At 43.0% G+C, this 22,847-nt stretch overlaps 2 protein-coding genes and 1 pseudogene across 2 annotated transcripts in view; 1 reads left to right on the forward strand and 2 right to left on the reverse strand.

Annotated features, from left to right (window-relative positions):
- Nucleotides 1–1,176: 1,176 nt before the first annotated feature.
- Nucleotides 1,177–3,884, reverse strand: LOC120031841 (pyrin-like). Its single transcript, XM_038977660.1, has 2 exons — nt 3,879–3,884; nt 1,177–3,613 (listed from the first exon to the last, which is right to left on the reverse strand). The coding sequence occupies exons 1-2, from the start codon at nt 3,882–3,884 to the stop codon at nt 2,792–2,794; spliced, it is 828 nt and encodes a 275-aa protein (XP_038833588.1). The 3' UTR covers nt 1,177–2,791.
- Nucleotides 3,885–5,682: 1,798 nt separating this feature from the next.
- LOC120031744 lies at nt 5,683–9,069 on the reverse strand (annotated as a pseudogene).
- A 3,193-nt stretch (nt 9,070–12,262) lies between these two features.
- Nucleotides 12,263–22,847, forward strand: part of LOC120031842 (voltage-dependent calcium channel subunit alpha-2/delta-1-like) — a 60,828-nt gene continuing 50,243 nt past the window's right edge. Inside the window, exons 1-6 of the mRNA XM_038977661.1 lie at nt 12,263–12,280; nt 12,666–12,684; nt 15,530–15,661; nt 17,138–17,207; nt 17,399–17,449; nt 20,484–20,583. Of these exons, the coding sequence (XP_038833589.1) occupies nt 12,263–12,280; nt 12,666–12,684; nt 15,530–15,661; nt 17,138–17,207; nt 17,399–17,449; nt 20,484–20,583 (390 nt within the window). The remainder of the gene's footprint in view (nt 12,281–12,665; nt 12,685–15,529; nt 15,662–17,137; nt 17,208–17,398; nt 17,450–20,483; nt 20,584–22,847) is intronic.

Here is a 22,847-nt window from a genome sequence, read left to right on the forward strand (position 1 = left end):
TTCAAACTGAACCTGGAAAGACTGCAAACTAGCTGCACTTTGTTTCGTTTTACCTATTTTCTATTGATAGTTCTTTGTATATATCCATAAAAATTATGCCAGCTGATTCATGATTTCAACTGACTGAGAAAAGCTGCCTGCCTGTCTGTCTCATCCCGACTCCTGACTCCCGACACGTTTGCTGCTATGGAACAGCTGGAGAATGTATTTTAATATTGAAACAATGTTGCAAATGTCGGAGAGACCGACTAAATTTTATTCAGATCTCTACTGTTGTAGATGCTTTTTATAGTGGAGATCAAGTTTACAGATGGCATGGCTGGGCTGATGAGACGGTGGATTGCGCAGTCAGATGGAACAGAGTAAATTGGCTAAATCTATGACGTTAAAATGCCTGTGGTAACTTGTGGAATAGACAACAGCTGGAATACGGTTTTAACCAATCACCATTCAGGATTAGACCCACCCATTGTATAAGATACATGTAATGTATTGTCATAAATAATTTAATTTCAAAAGCTAATAAGGCTTGTGTGTTCCACCCGTTCATACAGGGTTCCAGGAAAAACTCTCCAAAGATAAGAGGATTCTCAATAGAACCCTTCATAGACGGTTCTAGGAAGAAACTTTAGCTGATAAAATGGTTCTTGGTAGAACCCTTCATAGAGGCTTCTAGGTAGAACCATATACAGGGGGTTCTACATAAAGTTTTTTCTTTTTGGGGGGGGATAGAACCTTCTACAAAGGGTTCTACCCAGCACCAAAAAGGTTGCCCAATGGGGACACACCAAAGAACCCTGTATGGTTCTTCTTAGCACCTGTTTTTCTTCAAGTGTAGAATCAATCAATTCAGTTGTAGTTTTAGCTTTAGAGTTTCCAGCATTGCATTATGGGCGGATACTAGCCAATCTTGATACAATGTGTTACCATATATTATTGAAAATAGTCTCCTAACCAAAGGATAAAGAGTTTAAACATACAGTTGAAAAAGTAAAAAGGATTTGCACACGGTAAAAACAAAAAAGTAAAAGAGGTAGTAAACACACTAAAGCTTACCTTTCAATTTGTCTGTCCATGTTAATCTCTCTACTCACCTGCTTGTTTGTGGATAATATCTCTGTTCTTTCTGTGAGAAAGTAGACACAGTGTATAGGTAGTGAATAGATATTTCTGAAGAGCTGGAGAGAGTTTGGTACCGTACACAATACACTGTATACTTTAGTTTTATTTCGACAAGGTGATGTTGAAATGCCGTGACAATGAGTCTTCAAAACCATAGAAACAGACGATTACAAACACCCCCATATAATATACCCCCCCTAAAAAAAATGACGTCCAATTCAATCATATTTCATAGAATAAGGCTGATGTCATAAATACCCACCACTATTCTAAAGCTCTGGTGCTGTGCTATACTGAATACCAATTATATCACTATTCAACTGAACTTAATTATCCAGACATCCTGAATGTTACTCAGTGTCCATTAAAGCTATTGAGGATCAACAGAGTATATGCATTGTATATATCTAAGTAAAACAAACATATAGTGCTGATATTATCAGAATTAAAACAATGCAACATTAAACATTTCGTCCTCCTCAATGATACCTCCCCTTCCCCCGGCAAATTCAAACTAGACTATGCTGATATTAACAAAATATGTGCCAGTTATAGTGCCACCTTGTGGTCGATATGAATGTTCTTGTATATGTTGGGTCTTGTTGACAGTGTTTTCAACATGTGTACCAAATTTGTTACAATACAACTATCTGTGACTGATTTATGTTTCGGACCACATGAAAGTTTATTGGCCATTACGGCCATGTTGTTTTTAGATACTAGTCTGGAATATGTTGCGTTGAGAGACGTGTGTACATACGTGTCGCATATCAAGTTTCTTGCAGATCGGTCATTCAGTGCCAGAGGAGTAGCGTTTTAAGTGTTTTTCACAAAATTCTAAATGGCATAATATCCATCATGGTGGACCTTATGGATCCCTGCTGCAAATTTGTTCCTTGTGAAGGAGGACCAATGTGCTGAATTTCATGATTTTTGGACAAACTGGTTGAGGGGCGTGACCTTTCAAAATGTGCATTTTCAATTGCTTGTTATAGTGCCTCCACCTGGCCAGTCTGTGTCATTTTAGAAAATGCCAGATCTCTACAGCAAGACACATCATACAACCAAGTTTCATCTAAAACAGGCCATCCAGTCTGAGATATCGCGTGTGACAAACATACAAACTTGCTATCGGACAGAGACAGAGCCAACGTCTACTCTCCGATTTCATCATGCGGGACAATAATCAGAACAACCTCTGAATTCTCTCTTCCAGACATGAAGTCATACCTTGTTGTGAGCCTCGGAGATATTGGTAATACAGGTAGACTATGTTACATTGCTGCTGCATTCTGCACTCATCATGTCTAACAGACTGACAATGTTATTTATAGGCTTTGGTTTTTCCATTTATATTTAGAGTTTGGACGTTAGCACGTGGGGCGCACTGATTGGCGTCCCCTCGTTACTCAGTATGTGTTACACCTGTGCTGGTTTGTCATCTCATTAGTGGGAAGGTGTTTCACCTGTGCTAGCCCAGGTGATATTGAAGAGTGGCCGGCCCAGTGCTCCGTTAAGATCAGATAAAGGATTGTTCTTTTAGAAGTCAAATAATAATAACAAACATCAGTTAATGAACTACAGTGAAATATTCTTCCTAGTGTTTGATGAAAGAGTGAACTCTAATTGAGGTATTAATTTTACAGGTCAGTTAATTTCAGGTTCAAACTCAGTCTGTGTGATTGACAGGAGAGATGATTAGAGGAGTAGAGTTTTTACCACCATCATTGAGCAAAGGGCTGAAGTATGGATAGAGTTTCTCAGTGAAGGTGTAGCCCGTGAAAGAGTAGATATGAGACCTGGCCTCCACATCATAGAATGAGACCTGACCCTCCTCATAATCCACAAACACCCCCACCTTCTGGGGCTTCTCTCTCATGCAGAGGTGGACACGGGTCGGGGCACAAGCTGTGTACTTACTCCCATCCCTCAGGATCACTGCCCAGCGTCCATTATCAGGGCTTAATGCGACAGTTCCCTTTCTGTTGATAGACTCTCTGGCCACTCCTAAATTCCACTCAGTCTTCCCTGTAACAGTTACCTCATAGTAGAATCTCCCTGAGGAGAAGCCTTTCTTTCCCAAGACATTAACGGCAGAATCAAACCTCTTTGGGTTATCAGGGAGCTTCTGTTTTTTTTCTCCAGTTCTCACTTCTTTCCCATTCTTAGACAGAATGAGCCAGGGGCTTGCTGTATCAGGGTCCAGAGTCACATCCACTGCATACTGCTGAATCCTCTTCAGCTCATCATCAAACAACCTCTTCATCTCACTCATGACTGTCTCTTCTAGCTGAGACACAGCTCTCCTCACAATCCCCACACACAGATCACTGTCCTTGGTGAGTGGAGGGCTGCACAGGGATGGGAAGCTCTGGAGGAGGTTTAGGTCGTCCTCAGTGTGTGAGAGCTGCTCCAGCTCAGTGCTTCTTCTCTTTAGCTCAGTGGTTTCCTGCTCCAGCTCTTTATTGAGCCCTTCAGCCTTCCTCAGTGACTACAGTACATCCAGACAGATAGAGCACAGGAATTGCTCTTCCTACAGGAGACTACTGGAGGTGGGCATATCTAGACAGAGAAAGAAAAGTCAACTGTAAAAAATACATAACATTGCGTTATGGAGAGAAAATAGTACTATAACCAAAGAATAAAGACTTGTAATATACTGTTGGAAAATAAAAAGGATTTACACACATCAAACATGGTTGAACTTAATCTTAATTTAACTTAATTTATCTGTCCATCTTAATCTCTCTACTCACATGCATGCGCTTGTGGGTAATATCTTTGTATTTTCTGTGAGAAGGTAGACTGTGTATTTAATAGATATTTCTGAAGAGCTGGGGAGTTTATTCCATACTCAATACACTGTATACTTAAGTTTCATTTCAGCAAAGTGCTGTTGAAATGCTCCTCCCCTCTTAACTCCTTACATGGCTGAGCTCGCTCAGATGCCAGTTTTCCATTGTCTGTAGATTATGAATTTTATAGCATGGGTATTTTTTTATTTAGATTAAAGTCAATAATACATTAAGTTAAGGTGCCTGTGTGACTGTCATGTTTCTCTTGATCGTTTTCATCATTCACTCACTAATTCTTTGCCTTTATTTTCACAATGAGTGTTATGTTATTATCAGTTCAGAAAGGCAGACAGACAAGGTGCGATAACATGTACATTTATTTTTTAGTCAAAAATTGTCTTTGAGAATTATATACAATGATGAGTCAGAAACACACCATTCATTACACACAACCCAATACCACATATATTTCCCCACAGTGGCATAAGTCTACTATTTCAAACTGATGTCATAAATAGCCATCACTATTCTAAAGCTCTCGGACTGTACTAGACCAAATACCAATTTGATCATTTTTCAACTGGATTTGAAAAATCCTGAATGTTACTCAGTGTTCATTACAGCTAATGAGGATCAACAGAGATATACAGTGTGCATAATATCTACACTCTTAGAAAAAAGGATTCCAAAAAGGTTCTTTACGGAGGGATAGGGTTCTACCACAAACTGTTTTGATCAGAAGAACCCTTTTTGGAAAACAATGGTTATTTGATGATTCTTTGGAAGGCAAAAAGGATTCTTTGGAAGGCAAGAAGGGTTCTACATAGAGCCATATATAATATTTCCCAGCATGCTCTATTGCAGGAAGATTTTCAGAATTGTTTGTTTTACTGTAATATCTGTGTTTTTGCATGTACATTGAATGGTTGATTAATTGTATGCTACACAAAGATAATATCTAAACTAATCCAATCTGTTTGTAATTGGATTTATTGCACCCGTTACTGAGATAGTTGTTCCAGTTTAAATGATTGACGTTGTCTCAGTATTCATCTTTCCTACCCTGCAGTCATTCTGAATGCAGGTTGGGGGTGATTAACAATTCCAATTGTTGGATATCCTATCACTGGCTGGATTTATGAATTACACATCACTTTGCAAGCCAGCAAAATGTGACTATCCGGCCTGATGTGGCCTGTAAACCAGGAGATTCCTAACCCCAATGTGTTATGGCATAACTAGGCCCTCAGACAAAAGCCTTATTATACATGCAATATATTGTCATAAATAATTACATTTTAAAGGCTAATAAGGCTGGTGGAACCGTTCATAGAGGGTCCTAAGAAGAACCCTCCAAAGATAAAAGATTTCTTGGTAGAACCCTTCATGGGCAGTTCTATGAAAAACCTTTAGACGTTAAAGTGGTTCTTGGTAGAACCCTACATAGAGGGTTCTAGGTACAACCATATAGAGGGGGTTCTTAGAAGAACCCTACATAGTGGGGTCTAGATAGAACCCTCTGCAAAGGGTTGTACCCAGCACCAAAAAGGGTTGCCCTATGGTTACAAACCGAAAACACCTGTATGGCTCTACTTAGTACTTTTTTTCTAAGATTGTAGGTAAAAAAAAACATGTAGTGCTGATATTATCTGATTAAAAATAATCAGAACATCCCCTGAAATCTCTCCCAGATATGAAGTAATAACTTGTTGTGAGCCTCGGAGATATTGGTAATACAGGTAGACTATGTTACATTGCTGCTGCATTCTGCACTCATCATGTCTAACAGACTGACAGATGGACTACTACTATAACAAACAACAAGCACATCAGTAATACTCTACAGTGAAATATTCTCCCTGGAGATTCATAAAAGAGAACTCTAATTTGAGGTACTTATTTTACAGGTCACTTACTTTCAGGTTCAAACTCAGTCTGTGTGGTTGACAGGAGAAATGATCAGAGGGGCAGAGTTTTTACCATCATGATTAACACTAGGGTTGAAGCATGGATATAGTTTCTCAGTGAAGATGCAGCCATTGAAAGAGTAGATATGAGATCTGGCCTCCACATCATAAAAGGAGACCTGCCCCTCCTCATAATCAACAAATACCCCCACCTTCTGGGGCTTCTCTCTCAGGTAGAGGGGGGTAAAGATGGGGGCACAAGCTGCGTACTTACTCCTATGTGTCAGGACCACAGCCCAGCATCCACTATCGGGGGACAGTGTGATATTCCCCTTCCTGTTTATGGACTCTCTGGCCACTCCTAAACTCCACCCAGTCTTCCCTGTAACAGTCACCTCATAGTAAAATCTCCCTGAGGAGAATCCCTCCTTTCCTAAGACAATAAGGACAGGATCAAACCTCTTTGGGTTATTAGGGAGATTCTGTCGTGTGTCTCCATATCTTACTTCTTTCCGATCCTCAGACAGGATGAGTTCACGTTGTGCTGTATCAGGGTCCAGAGTCACATCCACTGCATACTGCTGAATCCTCTTCAGTTTGATTTCAGGCAGCTTCTCAATCTCTTTATTCAGTGTCTCTTCCAGCTGAAACACCACTCTCTTCAAACTCATCACACAGAGATCACTGTGAACACTGATCTCAGACCAGTCCTTGGTGGGCGGAGGGGTGCATAAGGATGGAAAGCTCTGGACTAGATGGAGGTGGTCCTCAGTGTGTGAGACCTGCTCCAGGTCAGTGCTTCTCCTCTTTAGCTCAGTGATTTCCTGCTCCAGCTCTTTAATGAGTTCTTCAGCCTGCCTCTGCTGCTTCCTGCTTCTTCTCAATCACCTCAATGAGATCAGCCACGTTCTTTTCAATGGAGCGCATCAGAGCAGTGAAGACCTGAGCGCTGTCTGTGATCTTTCTCTCTGAGTTTCTCTTGCTGAGATCTACTGAGTGTTTGATCTCCTGAACCTTCTCTAGTTTCTCCTGGATTTGCTGTTGCACTTTTGCGTGTGTTTTTTCTAATTTACCCTTCCTCTCTCCAAACTCTTCCTCTAGAGGGACAGTATGGTGAGTCTTGTGGTCTGTTTTTATGCACAAGACACAAACACACATCTGGTCATTCCTACAGAACAACTCCAGGAGTCTCTCGTGTGTCTTGCATATTCTGTCTTCCAGGTTATCAACAGGGTTGATCAGCTTGTGTCTCCTTAAGGCTGCGACTCTGATGAGGCTCCAGGTGAGTCTCACAGTAAGAAGTCAGACACACCAGGCAGGACTTCAGTGCCTTGAGCTTCGTCTCAGTGCAGACATCACAGGACACTTCTCCAGGTTTTGCAGGGCATTGGTCTGGGCTGCTGGTAGCTTTCCTTTTAACTGACTTCCTGAACTGAGCAGCCATCTCAGAAATTAAAGCATTTACAAAGAGAACTGGTATTTTATCAAATGTATTTGTACACATGGGGCACTGGCACAGGTCATTGCTATCCCAGTACTTTCTGATACAGGCCATGCAGAAGTTGTGTCCACATTGAATAGAGACTGGCTCAGTGAATACATCCAGACAGATAGAGCACAGGAACTGCTCTTTAGACAGGACATTGCTGGAGGACGCCATATCTAGACAGAGAAAAAGTGAAACTAGTGTTTTTATCTATACTCTTAGAAAAATTGGTTGCACAAATGTTATTTGCGGAGGGATAGGGTTCTACCAAGAACCGTTATGATCAGAAGAACCCTTTTTGGAAGAAAACGGTTCTTTGTAAATCAAAGGGTTCTACCTAGAATGTGGAACATCCTAAGAACTGTTTTTTGGAAGAAAGGTTTTTTTGATGATTCTTTGAAAGGCAAGAAGGGTTCAACATAGAACCATACATAATATTTCACAGCATGCTCTATTGCAGGGAGATTTTCAGAATGTGTTGTTTTACTGTAATAATGTATCTGTGTTTTTGTATGTACGTTGATACATTTTATGCTACACAAAGATAAATAACATACAGTTTTCTAAACTAATCCATTCTGTTAGTTACTGGATTTATTGCACACATTACTGAAATGGTTGTTCCAGTTTAGATGATTGAGGTAGTCTCATTATTCAATCTTCCCTACCCTGGCAGTCATTCTGAATGCAGGTTGCGGGTGATTAACAATTCCACTTGTTGGATATGCTAACTCTGGCTGGATTCCAATATGAATTACACATCACTTTGCAAGCCGGCATAATGGGACTTGCAGGCCTGATGTGGCCTGTAAACCAGGATATTCCTAACACCGCTGCGTTAGGGTATAACCATGGCCTCAAAGAAAGGCATTATTATATATGTAATGTATTGTATTGGCTCCCGAGTGGTGCAGTGGTCTAAGGCACTGCATCTCAGTGCTTGAGGTGTCGCTACAGACACCCTGGTTCGAATCCAGGCTGTATCACAACCGGCCTAGGTTGGGTTGGGATAGGGCGGCTCACAATTTGGCCCAGCGTTGTCCTGGTTTGGCCGGTGTAGGCCGTCATTGTAAATAAGAATTTGTTCTTAACTGAATTGTCAAGTTTAAATAAAGGTTCAATCATTTAAAATAAAAAAAAATCAATTACATTTTAAAGGCTAATAAGGGTTCTACTCGTTCGTAGAGGGTTTTAGTCGTAACCCTCCAAAGATAAAAAGGTTCTCGGTAGAAGCCTTCATAGACGGTTCAAGCAAGAACCTTTAGCTGCACATTTTTGGGGGGTAGAACCCTTCCTAGAGGGTTCTAGGTAGAACCATATACAGGCAGTTAACTTATGGGTACAAACCAAAGAACCCTGTATGGTTCTACTTAGGAAAAAAAGGTGCTAGGAGTGTAGAATCAATCAATTCAGTTGTAGTTTTAGCTTTAGAGTTTCCAGCATTGCGTTATGGGCGGATACTAGCCAATCTTGATACAATGTATTACCATATAGCATTGAAAATAGTCTCCTAACCAAAGGATAAAGAGATTAAACATACAGTTGAAAAAGAAAAAAGGATTTGCACACAGTGAACACGATAAAGTAACTGAGTTATTAAACACACTAAAGCTTACACACAATTTGTCTGTCCATGTTAATCTCTCTACTCACCTGCATGTGTTTGTGGATAATATCTTTGTCCTTTCTGTGAGAAAGATATAGATATATCTGAAGAGCTGGAGAGAGTTTGGTACCGTACACAATACACTGTGTACTTCAGTTTCATTTCAGCTCAGTGACAGTGCAATGCTCCTCCCCATCCACATTTCTTCCCCATCCACTGTTCCTCATCCACTGTTCCTCATGGAAGTTAACCCATTACATGGCTGAACTCTCAGATGCCAGTTCTCCATTGTCTGTAGAGTATGAATTTTTAGCGTGTGTACCAGTCAATAGTTTGGACACACCTACTTATTCAAAGGTTTTTCTTTGTTTTTACTATTTTCTACATTGTAGAATAATAGTGAAGACATCAAAACTATGAAATAACACAAATGGAATCATGCAGTAACCAAAAAAGTGTGTATATTTTAGACTCTTCAAAGTAGCCACCCTTTGCCTTGATGACAGCTTTGCACACTTTTGGCGTTCTCTCAACCAGCTTCACCTGGAATGCTTTTCCAACAGTCTTGAAGGAGTTCCCACATATGCCGAGCACTTGTTGGCTGCTTTTCCTTCACTCTGCAGTCCAACTCATCCCAAACCATCTCGATTGGGTTAAGGTCGGGTGATTGTGGAGGCCAGGTCATCTGATGCAGCACTCCATCACTCTCCTTGGTGTGTTCCAGGTCATTGTCCTTTGAAAAACAAATGATTGTCCCTAAATGAGTGTCATTCATGTTATTGAAACTTCAGACAGGCAGACACACAAGGTGCCATAACGTGATTTTATTTGTGAAAATCTTTTGATAATTATATAGAGTGGTAATGAGTCAGCAACACTACAGAAATTGACCATTATAAACACACAAATATTACAGATTGTTTCCCCCAAAAAATGACATCCAATTCAATCATATTTCATAGAATAAGGCTACATCAACCACCACATAATCACATTTCCATATTACATCAACCAGACACCACAGTGGCATAAGCCTACTATTCCAAACTGATGTCATAAATACCCATCACTATTATATAGCTCTGGGACTGTGCTAGACTGAATAGTTATTTGTTTTTACTATTCAACTGGATTGTCAAAGACCGGAATACAAATATATATACATATAATGGTGTATTTTGAATGTAAACATTATTAAAGTGACCATTATTCAATAACTACGTACAGTCTGTAAGGTGTAGATTAGAGTACCGGGTGGGAGCCGGCTAGAACAGTGACTAAAGCTAGTGGTGACTGTTTAACAGTCTGATGGATTTGAGATAGAAGCTGTTTCTCACTCTCTTGGTCCCAGCTTTGATGCACCTGTACTGTCTTTGCCTTATAGATGATAGTGGGGTGAACAGGCCGTGGCTCAGGTGGCTGAGGTTCTTGATGATCTTCTTGGCCTTCCTGTGACAGGTGCTGTAGATGTTCTGGAGGGAAGGCAGTGTGCCCCCAGTGATGCGTCGTGCTGACCGTGCCACCCTCTGGAGAGCCCTGCGGTTGTGGATGGCACAATTGCCATACCAGATGGTGATACAGCCTGACAGGATGGTCTCAATTGTGGATCTGTCGAAGTTTGTGAGGGTCTTAGGGTCCAAGCCGCATTTCTTCAGCCTCCTGATGTTGAAGAGGTGCTGTTGTGCCTTTTTCCCCACGTTGTCTGTGTGAAGGGAGCATTTCAGGTTGTCAGTGATGTGCACGCCGAAGATCTTAAAGCTTTTGACCCGCTCCACTGCTGCCCTGTCGATGTGGATAGGGGCTTGCTCTCTCTGATTTCTCCTGTAGTCCACGACCAGCTCCTTCGTTTTGATGAGGTTATTTTCCTGGCACCACTCCACCAGGGATCTGACCTCCTCCCTGCTGTTTGTCTCATCGTTGTTGGTAATCAGGCCTACCACTGTTGTGTCGTCAGCACACTTGATGATTGAGTTGGAGACGTGCGTGGCCACGCAGTCATGGGTGAACATGGAGTACAGGAGGGGGCTGAGCACGCACCCCTGTGGGGCCCCCGGGTTGAGGATCAACATGACAGAGGTGTTGTTGCCTACCTTCACCACTTGGGGTCAGCCCATAAGGAAGTCCAGGACCCAGTTCAACATGGAGGGGTTCAGACCCAGGGCCCTGAGCTTAGTGATGAGCTTGGAGGGCACTATGGTGTTGAAGGCTGAGCTGTATTCAATGAACAGCATTCTTACATAGGTATTTCTCTTGTCCAGGTGGGATAGTGCAGTGTACAGTGCAATGGCGATTGTGTCATCCGTGGATCTGTTGGAACGATATGCGAATTGTATTGGTTCTAGGGTGTAGGTAAGGTGCAGGTGATATGGTCCTTCACCAACCTCTCAAAGCACTTCATGATGACAGTAGTGATAGTCATTTAGTTGAGTTAACTTTGCTTTCTTAGTTACACTTGAAGCAAGTGGGGACAACAGACTGGGATATGGAGAGATTGAATATGTTCATGAGTCTCACAGTAAGAGGTCTGACACACGAGGCATGACTTCAGGGCCTTGAGCTTCGTCTCAGTGCAGACATCACAGGACACGTCTCCAGGTTTGGCAGGGCATTGGTCTGGGCTGCTGGTAGTTTTCACTTGAACTAACTTCCTGAACTGAGCAGCCATCTCAACAATGAATGTATTGACTCGAAGGTCTGGTCTCGTGTGGAACTTATGCGTACATATTGGACACTGGCACAGGTCAATGGTTTTCCAGTATCCGCTGATACAGGTCCTGCAGAAGTTGTGTCCACATGAAGTTGTGACCGGCTCAGTGAATACATCCAGACAGATAGAACACAGGAACTGCTCTTCAGACATGGGATTGGAGGTAGCCATATCTAGACAAGAGAACAAAAGTGAAACTATTTTTAAACAATCGAGAATCAGTCAGCTTAGCTGTAGTTTTAGCTTTAGAGTTGCCATCATTGCGTTAATGGCAGATACTAGCCAATCTTGATACATGGCGTTACCAAATTACATAGAAAATAATCCTATTACAAAAGGATAAAAAGTTTAACATACAGTCAACACAGTAAAGTTCATCTTCAACTTAACTATAAATGTTAATCTCTCTACTCACCTTTATGTGTTTGTGGTAATTTAATATCTTTGTCCTTTCTGTGAGATAATAGACTCAGTGTGTACATATTTAATAGATATTTATGAATAACCTGAGAGTGTGGTACCGTACCCAATACACTGTATACAGTACTTTAGTTTAATTTCTGCAAGGAACGTTGAAATGCTTCTCCCCACCCAATACAGCTATGCACCTTGTTCTTCCTGGAGCAGTTAACCCCTTACATGGCTGAGTTCTCTCAGGTGCCAGCATACCATTGTCTGTAGAGCTTTTTTTTATAGCATGGATATATTTATTTAGATTGAATTCAAGATTCAGATACATTATTGAAATTGAGGTGTCTGTGTGACTGTCCACTGTCGTATGTATCATATTCTACTAAGCTATATGGAATTTTACAAAGGTCATACCAAGAACCATTTAGCTATTTAATTTTTTTTATTTTATGACCCCTGAAGTATCAAAAAAGTGTGTGTGTGTGTGTGTGTGTGTGTGTGTGTGTGTGTGTGTGTGTGTGTGTGTGTGTGTGTGTGTGTGTGTGTGTATATATATATACACATACATACATACATATACACACAAAAGTATGTGGACAACTGTCTAAATTTGTGGATTCTGCTATTTCAGCCACACCCGTATCTGACAGGTATATCAAATTGAGCACACAGCCATGCAATCTCCATAGACAAACATTGGCAGTAGAATGGCCCTACTGAACAGCTCAGTCAATCAATCAATCAAATGTACACTGCTCAAAAAAATAAAGGGAACACTAAAATAAACATCAATGCCTTCCTCTTGCAGGAACTGCTGACACACTCCAGCCACATGAGGTCTAGCATTGTCTTGCATTAGGAGGAACCCAGGGCCAACCGCAACAGCATATGGTCTCACAAGGGGTCTGAGGATCTCATCTCGGTACCTAATGGCAGTCAGGCTACCTCTGGCGAGCACATGGAGGGCTGTGCGGCCCCCCAAAGAAATGCCACCCCACACCATGACTGACCCACCGCCAAACCGGTCATGCTGGAGGATGTTGCAGGCAGCAGAACGTTCTCCACGGCGTCTCCAGACTCTGTCACGTCTGTCACATGTGCTCATGTGCTCAGTGTGAACCTGCTTTCATCTGTGAAGAGCACAGGGCGCCAGTGGCGAATTTGCCAATCTTGGTGTTCTCTGGCAAATGCCAAACGTCCTGCACGGTGTTGGGCTGTAAGCACAACCCCCACCTGTGGACGTCGGGCCCTCATACCACCCTCATGGAGTCTGTTTCTGACCGTTTGAGCAGACACATGCACATTTGTGGCCTGCTGGAGGTCATTTTGCAGGGCTCTGGCAGTGCTCCTCCTTGCACAAAGGCGGAGGTAGCGGTCCTGCTGCTGGGTTGTTGCCCTCCTACGGCCTCCTCCACGTCTCCTGATGTACTGGCCTGTCTCCTGGTAGCGCCTCCATGCTCTGGACACTACGCTGACAGACACAGCAAACCTTCTTGCCACAGCTCACATTGGTGTGCCATCCTGGATGAGCTGCACTACCTGAGCCACTTGTGTGGGTTGTAGACTCCGTCTCATGCTACCACTAGAGTGAAAGCACCGCCAGCATTCAAAAGTAACCAAAACATCAGCCAGGAAGCATAGGAACTGAGAAGTGGTCTGTGGTCACCACCTGCAGAACCACTCCTTTATTCGGGGTGTCTTGCTAATTGCCTATAATTTCCACTTGTTGTCTATTCCATTTGCACAACAGCATGTGAAATTTATTGTCAATCAGTGTTGCTTCCTAAGTGGACAGTTTGATTTCACAGAAGTGTGATTGACTTGGAGTTACATTGTGTTGTTTAAGTGTTCCCTTTATTTTTTTGAGCAGTGTATTTATAAAGCCCTTCTTACATCAGCTGATGTCACAAGGTGCTGTACAAAAACAAATCAAATCAAATCAAATGTATTTATATAGCCCTTCGTACATCAGCTGATATCTCAAAGTGCTGTACAGAAACCCAGCCTAAAACCCCAAACAGCAAGCAATGCAGGTGTAGAAGCACGGTGGCTAGGAAAAACTCCCTAGAAAGGCCAAATCCTAGGAAGAAACCTAGAGAGGAACCAGGCTATGAGGGGTGGCCAGTCCTCTTCTGGCTGTGCCGGGTGGAGATTATAACAAAACATGGCCAAGATGTTCAAATGTTCATAAATGACCAGCATAGTCAAATAATAATAATCACAGTAGTTGTCGAGGGTGCAGCACCTCAGGAGTAAATGTAAGTTGGCTTTTCATAGCCGATCATTAAGAGTAGCTCTACCGCTCCTGAGGTCTCTAGAGAGTTGAGAACAGCAGGTCTGGGACAGGTAGCACGTCCGGTGAACAGGTCAGGGTTCCATAGCCGCAGGCAGAACAGTTGAAACTGGAGCAGCAGCACGGCCAGGTGGACTGGGGACAGCAAGGAGTCATCATGTCAGGTCGTCCTGAGGCATGGTCTTAGGGCTCAGGTCCTCCGAGAGAAAGAGAGAATTAGAGAGAGCATACTTAAATTCACACAGAACACCGGATAAGACAGAAGTACTCCAGATATAACAAACTGACCCTAGCCCCCCGACACATAAACTAATGCAGCATAAATACTGGAGGCTGAGACAGGAGGGGTCAGGAGACACTGTGGCCCCATCCGATGATACCCCGGACAGGGCCAAACAGGAAGGATATAACCCCACCCACTTTGCCAAGGCACAGCACCCACACCACTAGAGGGATATCTTCAACCACCAACTTACCATCCTGAGACAAGGCCGAGTATAGCCCACAAAGATCTCCGCCACGGCACAACCCAAGGGGGGGCGCCAACCCAGAAAGGTAGATCACGTCAGTGACTCAACCCACTCAAGTGACGCACCCCTCCTAGGGATGGCATGAAAGAGCACCAGTAAGCCAGTGACTCAGCCCCTGTAATAGGGTTAGAGGCAGAGAATCCCAGTGGAGAGAGGGGAACCGGCCAGGCAGAGACAGCAAGGGCGGTTTGTTGCTCCAGAGCCTTTCCGTTCACCTTCACACTCCCGGGCCATTCTACACTCAATCATAGGACCTACTGAAGAGATGAGTCTTCAATAAAGACTTAAAGGTTGAGACCGAGTCTACGTCTCTCACATGGGTAGGCAGACCATTCCATAAAAATGGAGATCTATAGGAGAAAGCCCTGCCTCCAGCTGTTTGCTTAGAAATTCTAGGGACAGAAACCCAGCCTAAAACCCCAAACAGCAAGCAATGCAGGTGTAGAAGCACGGTGGCTAGGAAAAACTCCCTTGAAAGGCCAAAACCTAGGAAGAAACCTAGAGAGGAACCAGGCTATGAGGGGTGGCCGGTCCTCTTCTGGCTGTGCCGGGTGGAGATTATAACAGAACATGGCCTAGATGTTCAAATGTTCATAGATGACCAGCAGGGTCAAATAATAATAATAATAATAATAATGTGTGTGTATGTGTATGTGTTTGTCTATCCCACAGCCACCATTGTGCTGAATGAGCTGAACTGGACAGACGCATTAGAGGCCGTGTTTAGGAAGAACAAGGAAGAGGATCCTACTCTACTGTGGCAGGTGTTCGGCAGCGCCACCGGATTGGCTCGCTACTTCCCAGGTGAGTAGCCAGCCAGCCAATCGGCTTACGCCCTCAGCCCATGACCTTAAAGTGGCTATTGATGGAGACGTAATGCGCTGGGCCACTTTGTCACGTTGTATTTACTCAGCACTCACACACACATCACTCTCTCTCTCGGCTGTCTCTCACACACACACACACACACACACACACACACACACACACACACACACACACACACACACACACACACACACACACACACACACACACACACACAAACACACAATAGAGCTCTCTCTCACACACACGCGGAGGTTGGGAAAACAGTGAGTCACGGCGATCCCTGTGTTTGTCACCAAGGCCTGGGTAGCTGTGGGCTTGTTGACACACACAGAGGGACGGGGACAGAGACGGGAACAAGGACACGGGGACAGCCATCAATAGCCTCCTTATGCCCTACCTCTGACATGACCGACCTGAAAAGCACTTTGTGAAAATTGTTAATGTAGAAAGTTTTTTTTAAATATACAGTACCAGTCAAAAGTTTGGACACCTAATCATTCAAGAGTTTTTCTTTCTACATTGTAGAATAATAGTGAAGACATCAAAACTATGAAATAACAGATGGAATCATGTAGTAACCAAAAAAGTGTTAAACAAATAAAATAAAAAAGCCAGTCTTTGCCTTGATGACAGCTTTGCACACTCTTGGCATTCTCTCAACCAGCTTCATAAGGAATGCTTTTCCAACCATCTTGAAGGAGTTCCCACATATGCTGAGCACTTGTTGGCTGCTTTTACTTCACTCTGCAGTCCAACTCATCCCAAACCTTCTCAATTGGGTTGAGGTTGGGTGATTGTGGAGGCCAGGTCATCTGATGCAGCACTCCATCACTCTCCTTGGTCAAATAGCCCTTACACAGACTGGAGGTGTGTTCCAGGTCATTGTCCTGTTGAAAAACAAATGATAGTCCCACTAAGCGCAAACCAGATGGGATGGCGTATCGCTGCAGAATGCTGTGGTAGCCATGCTGGTTAAGTGTACCTTGAATTCTAAATAAATCACAGACAGTGTCACCAGCAAAGCACCATCACACCTCCTCTATGCTTCACTGTGGGAACCACACATGTAGAGATCAATCAATCAATCAAATGTATTTATAAAGCCCTTTTTACATCAGCTGGTGTCACAAAGTGCTATACAGAAACCAGCCTAAAACCCCAAACAACAAGCAATGCAGATGTAGAAGCACAGTGGCTAGGAAAAACTCCCTAGAAAGGCAGGAACCTAGGAAGAAACTTAGAGAGGAACCAGGCTCTGAGGGGTGACCAGTCCTCTTCTGGCTGTGCCGGGTGGAGATTATAACAGTACATAGCCAAGATGTTCAAACATTCATAGATGACCAGCAGGGTCAAGTCATAATAATCAACTGCTTTTACTGTGAAGTGTGTTGTCTTTTCAAATGCACTTTAAATAAAGTTTGATTTGATTTAAATTGTCTTTGTACCCAGCATCCCCTTGGATGGACTCGCGAAAAACGCCCAATAAGATCGACCTCTACGACGTCCGGCGGCGACCGTGGTGAGTGGAGACATACACACACACACACAAAGATGCATAACCCTGTTACTTTACAATTGACATTTAAAAGTCAGACTGCTTTTGACAATATTTTTTTCTTCTGTTCGTCTATTTGTTGGAATCATAAGACATAAGGTAAAAGTTTCAAGTGTTTTTTCACCGCTGTATTTATTTGCTTGTTTGTTTACCAGGTACATCCAGGGGGCAGCGTCGCCTAAGGACATGCTGATCCTAGTGGATGCGTGAGTGACTCTCTTTTTGTATTTACAGTCAGAATCATGACCGGTCTAAAAAACAAGTTCTGACGTCCCCCCACCACCAGCCTGTAATGCTGAGCTTAGAGCTGCATCAGCACTCTCATGACTTGGAGAGACTGAGGAAATAGAATACATCATGAACTATAGCGAAACCATCATTTGTTTTGCTGTGAATGTACACTACCGTTCAAAAGTTTGGGGTCACTTAGAGGGTTTTCTAATGATCAATTAGCCTTTTAAAATGATCAACTTGGATTAGCTACCACAATGTGCCATTGGAACACAGGAGTGATGGTTGCTGATAATGGACCTCTGTACGTCTATGTAGATATTCCATAAATCTTCCATAAATCTGCCGTTTCCATCTACAATAGTCATTTACAACATTAACAATGTCTACACTGTATTTCTGATCAATTTGATGTTATTTTAATGGACAAAAAATTAGCTTTTCTTTCAAAAACAAGAACATTTCTAAGTGACCCCAAACTTTTGAACTGTAGTGTATACCTAAGAATTCTCAACCACAATTACACGTTTGTTTGCATTTTTATATTTTACTAATCTTGTTCAAGGTGAATTACAGTCAGTGGCTAGTATTACACAGACCTTACACATAGGGGCTCCCGAGTGGCACAGAGGTCTAAGGCACTGTGCTAGAGGCATCATTCCAGGCTTTATCACAACCGGCCGTGATTGGGAGTCCCATACGGCAGCACACAATTGGCCCAGCGGCATCTGGGTTTAGCCGGGGTAGGCCGTCGTTGTAAATAAGAATTTGTTCTTAACTGACTTGTCTAGTTATATAAAGGTTAAAGAAAAAAGAAATGAAACAACATCGGAACAAGCTAATAAGTACACAATTTTCATTGTTTTGAACAAAAAATATAAAGCAATACGACAATAGGAATTGTCTGTTGAAAAATGGGAAAACCCTGTAGGTGTCGTAATGGAGTGCCTACAATTCAGGAACTCACTTATTTGTTTTCTTGTTGAACTAAAGTGACAGTGGTTGTGTAAGTGCTGCTACTACCTGTAGCCTGCTTTACACACCTGATACAAGGCAATTACAAGAGTCCCTATAAACTCCCACAATACTCCCTGGGTATATGGCTATTTAATGCAAAGTACATCAGAAATCACTTGGAAACTTGGAAAAGTAGAGCAAGACAGCAGACTACTTTATCTTAAAGCTGAAAGATGAAACTTTTTGGGGGGACCCAACCCAAATTCACATAGAGTTATTGATCTGTCATTCTCACTGAAAGCAGGTCTAAGAAATGGTACACCAACTTCAAAAAGCTGAAAATATAATATTTTGGGTTATGTGAAAGATATTTCACAGCGGTTTAGATGGTACAATGATTCTCTACACTAGACTTGCTTGTTTTGTCACCTAAATAGAAATTAGGCAAACTATTACAATTTTAACAACCAGGAAATGGCGGAGTGATTTCTGCATAGTGCATCTTTAATCAAACCACTATATGCTATTGTATCAACTACACACTAGGCTATCAATGTCATGGTTATCAAGTTCATCAGCAAATCCCTGCTATATACTGTACATAACATACATAACGGTATCATCTTATTATGTGCTAATGAGAATTGCCTATAGGGAGTTTTTTTTTTGGTCATTGAACTAAAAGGATTTGTCTATATTAGATGGGTAAAGCCCGTGCCACCGCGACACACCCTGATTAATCGGCTGTGCCTGGAATGGAAAGGCTGGCACCGCGCCAGCACCTAAATGAGAACAATAAAAAAGATATATATGAAAAATCCATTTCGCCCCCTTAGCTCTTGACGCGAGGTAGATAATTGGCGGGCCCGACTGACAGGCTATTTCAACATCAAAGCTGTGCCGCTGCCGTCGTGGTGATGCCCGAGCAGAAGGAATATAAAAGACCCTTCACTCCTCCTTTTTTCCGTTTGGTGCATTTTGTCTTTACCTGCACCCTGCATGTCTTTATATATACACCATCTGCTCTCTACTTCTCTCACATCCAATTTTAACTTGAGTGGTGCTATGTTCAAGTGTAGGCCTATATCATTAAATGTCCAATTCTCGGCGCCGCTACGACAACACGAAATGTCAGAATTAAAGTGACTCACTCTATGCTAATGTTAGCCTTTCATGTAGCGTTAGCGTCGGCTAGAGGAGGCATGGTGATAGCGCTTTAAGTCCACTGCTGGGTTAGCCTAATGACGCTAGCCACTTACCCTCACATGTTTATCCTGATAGGCCTATATCTAGAGAGCCTATTAGTGTTAGCTAAAAGCCTAGTAGTCACGCGGCCTGTGGTTGTTTTAATGCCTCTTTGTCTCTGTCTGTGTCCCAAATGGCAGCCTATTCCCTATAGTGCACTACTTTTGACCAGAGTCCCATAAGGCGCTAGTAAAAAGTAGTGCACTGTATAGGGAATAGGGTGCCATTTAGCACACGACCCATGTCTCCCACTTCATCACACTCAATGTTAGTTTTATAGCTTCAGCCGTGGCAAATTTAAAGGGCAATGTCTTTCTGGGCCCCTGAATGCTAACAGGCTAGTTAGTGGTCTTATTGCATATGTAATGATGGCACCACACTTAGGCCTAGTGCTAAATATGAATTACAGTATGGGTGTGTTGGTTGAGTCAGATACATGTGTTGTTTATGTGGTCTGATTCCCCTTGCTCAATACCCTGCTGCGGATATTGATGTGTTCATCTAAGAGATATTCAATTGAAATTCCTCAACACAAACAAGAGAAATACAACAACAGACTATTTTAGCTCTTGGCTGAAGGAAGCAATCCAGTTCAAGTTAAATCCAGATCAAACAAACACATATTTGTCTGGAGAACACAGTCATAGATGTGTAACATCTGGTAATAACCTGCTCCTGTGGTACTTAATGGCCTTTCTCTCCTTCCTGTAGGTGTCTGAGTTAACGCTCAAACTGATCCACACCTCCAAACCAGACAATGACTGTTGTCATAGATATGTAATAACAGGTTATAACGTCTGTCCGTAGGAGTGGCAGTGTCTCTGGCCTCACCCTGAAGCTAATCCACACCTCTGTCAGCGAGATGCTGGAGACCCTGTCTGACGATGACTACGTCAATGTGGTCTATGTGAGTATCCAAGGCAGTTGGCAGAACGTGGTCTTTACACATAGGCCATTTATAGGACGAATGGAATGACTGTGATCTTTACCCATTATAATTATAGGACGAATGCAATGACTTTGTGCTAGTTGTTATTGTGTTTGAGGAATGGGTTCTTGGAATGAAAAGCCAACTGACATTTACTCCTGAGGTGCTGACCTGTTGCACCCTCTATAACCACTGTGATTATTATTTGACCCTGCTGGTCATCTATGAACGCTTGATCATTTTGAAGAACGATCTGGCCTTAATGGCCATGCACTCTTATCTCCACCGGCACAGCCAGAAGAGGACTGGCCACCCCTCAGAACCTGGTTCCTCTCTAGGTTTCCTCCTAGGTTCCTGCCTTTCTAGGGAGTTTTTCCTAGCCACCGAGCTTCTACATCTGCATTGCTTGCTGTTTGGGGTTTTAGGCTGGGTTTCTGGCCTTTTGGTTAAAGTGATCTGGATGAGTGGATGGATTTGTATGTCTTTAATCAGATATGGGCTTGAATGCACACATGAATGTAGTGTGTGTGTGTGTGTGTGTGTGTGTGTGTGTGTGTGTGTGTGTGTGTGTGTGTGTGTGTGTGTGTGTGTGTGTGTGTGTGTGTGTGTGTGTGTGTGTGTGTGTGTGTGTGTGTGTGTGTGTGTGTGTGTGTGTGTGTTAGAGAGAGACTGGTTGTGATGCAGATGGTGATGCTGATATCATTGTCCCCACAGACCCCTCCCACCCCAGATGTTCGAAACGTGACAGTGACTAATTTCTCAGTCTCCGTGTGCTTCACACACACACACACACACACACACACACACACACACACACACACACACACACACACACACACACACACACACACACACACACACACACACACACACACACACACACACACACACAGCAGAGAAGTAGACGCCTTTGTTTGCTGTTGTGTGTGTCTGTAGCGGTAGTTTGTGCACTGATCTCTGTAACTGGAGTGTCTGTAGCAGTGATCTCTGTTACTGGAGTGTTGGTAGCAGTGATCTCTGTAACTGGAGTGTCTGTAGCAGTGATCTCTGTAATTGGAGTGTCTGTAGCAGTGATCTCTGTAACTGGAGTGTCTGTAGCAGTGATCTCTATAACTGGAGTGTCTGTAGCAGTGATCTCTGTAACTGGAGTGTCTGTAGCAGTGATCTCTGTAACTGGAGTGTCTGTAGCAGTGATCTCTGTAACTGGAGTGTGTGTAGCAGTGATCTCTGTAACTGGAGTGTGTGTAGCAGTGATCTCTGTAACTGGAGTGTCGGTAGCAGTGATCTCTGTAACTGGAGTGTCTGTAGCAGTGATCTCTGTAACTGGAGTGTCTGTAGCAGTGATCTCTGTAACTGGAGTGTCTGTAGCAGTGATCTCTGTAACTGGAGTGTCTGTAGCAGTGATCTCTGTAACTGGGGTGTCTGTAGCAGTGATCTCTGTAACTGGAGTGTCTGTAGCAGTGATCTCTGTAACTGGAGTGTCTGTAGCAGTGATCTCTGTAACTGGAGTGTGTGTAGCAGTGATCTCTGTAACTGGAGTGTGTGTAGCAGTGATCTCTGTAACTGGAGTGTCTGTAGCAGTGATCTCTGTAACTGGAGTGTCTGTAGCAGCGATCTCTGTAACTGGAGTGTCTGTAGCAGCGATCTCTGTAACTGGAGTGTCTGTAGCAGCGATCTCTGTAACTGGAGTGTCTGTAGCAGCGATCTCTGTAACTGGAGTGTCTGTAGCAGTGATCTCTGTAACTGGAGTGTGTATAGCAGTGATCTCTGTAACTGGAGTGTCTGTAGCAGTGATCTCTGTAACTGGAGTGTCTGTAGCAGTGATCTCTGTAACAGGAGTGTCTGTAGCAGTGATCTTTTCTTGTGTATGTAAATGTGTACAGAATGATATCAGTGCCCCTTTCAAATGACTAATATTAGTATTTCTAACAACAGACTGTACCAAACATCAATGCCTTAAAACGCAGAGCCGTATTCCCTGTTATGTGTGTGGGTGTGTAGGAACGTATATGTATGGCTCATCCTCTGTCTCAATGGGAGACTTTTCTATTTCTCTCATTCAGTTCGATGATAATTCAACAACTCATCCCTCCTCTCTCTCTCCCTCCCCCTCCCTCTGTCTCTCTGTCTGGTACAGTTCAATGATAATTCAACAACTCATCCCTCCTCTCTCTCTCCCTCCCCCTCCCTCTGTCTCTCTGTCTGGTACAGTTCAATGATAATTCAACAACTCATCCCTCCTC

This window comes from Salvelinus namaycush, chromosome 38 (genome assembly GCF_016432855.1).
Source record: "Salvelinus namaycush isolate Seneca chromosome 38, SaNama_1.0, whole genome shotgun sequence".
NCBI lineage: Eukaryota > Metazoa > Chordata > Actinopteri > Salmoniformes > Salmonidae > Salvelinus > Salvelinus namaycush.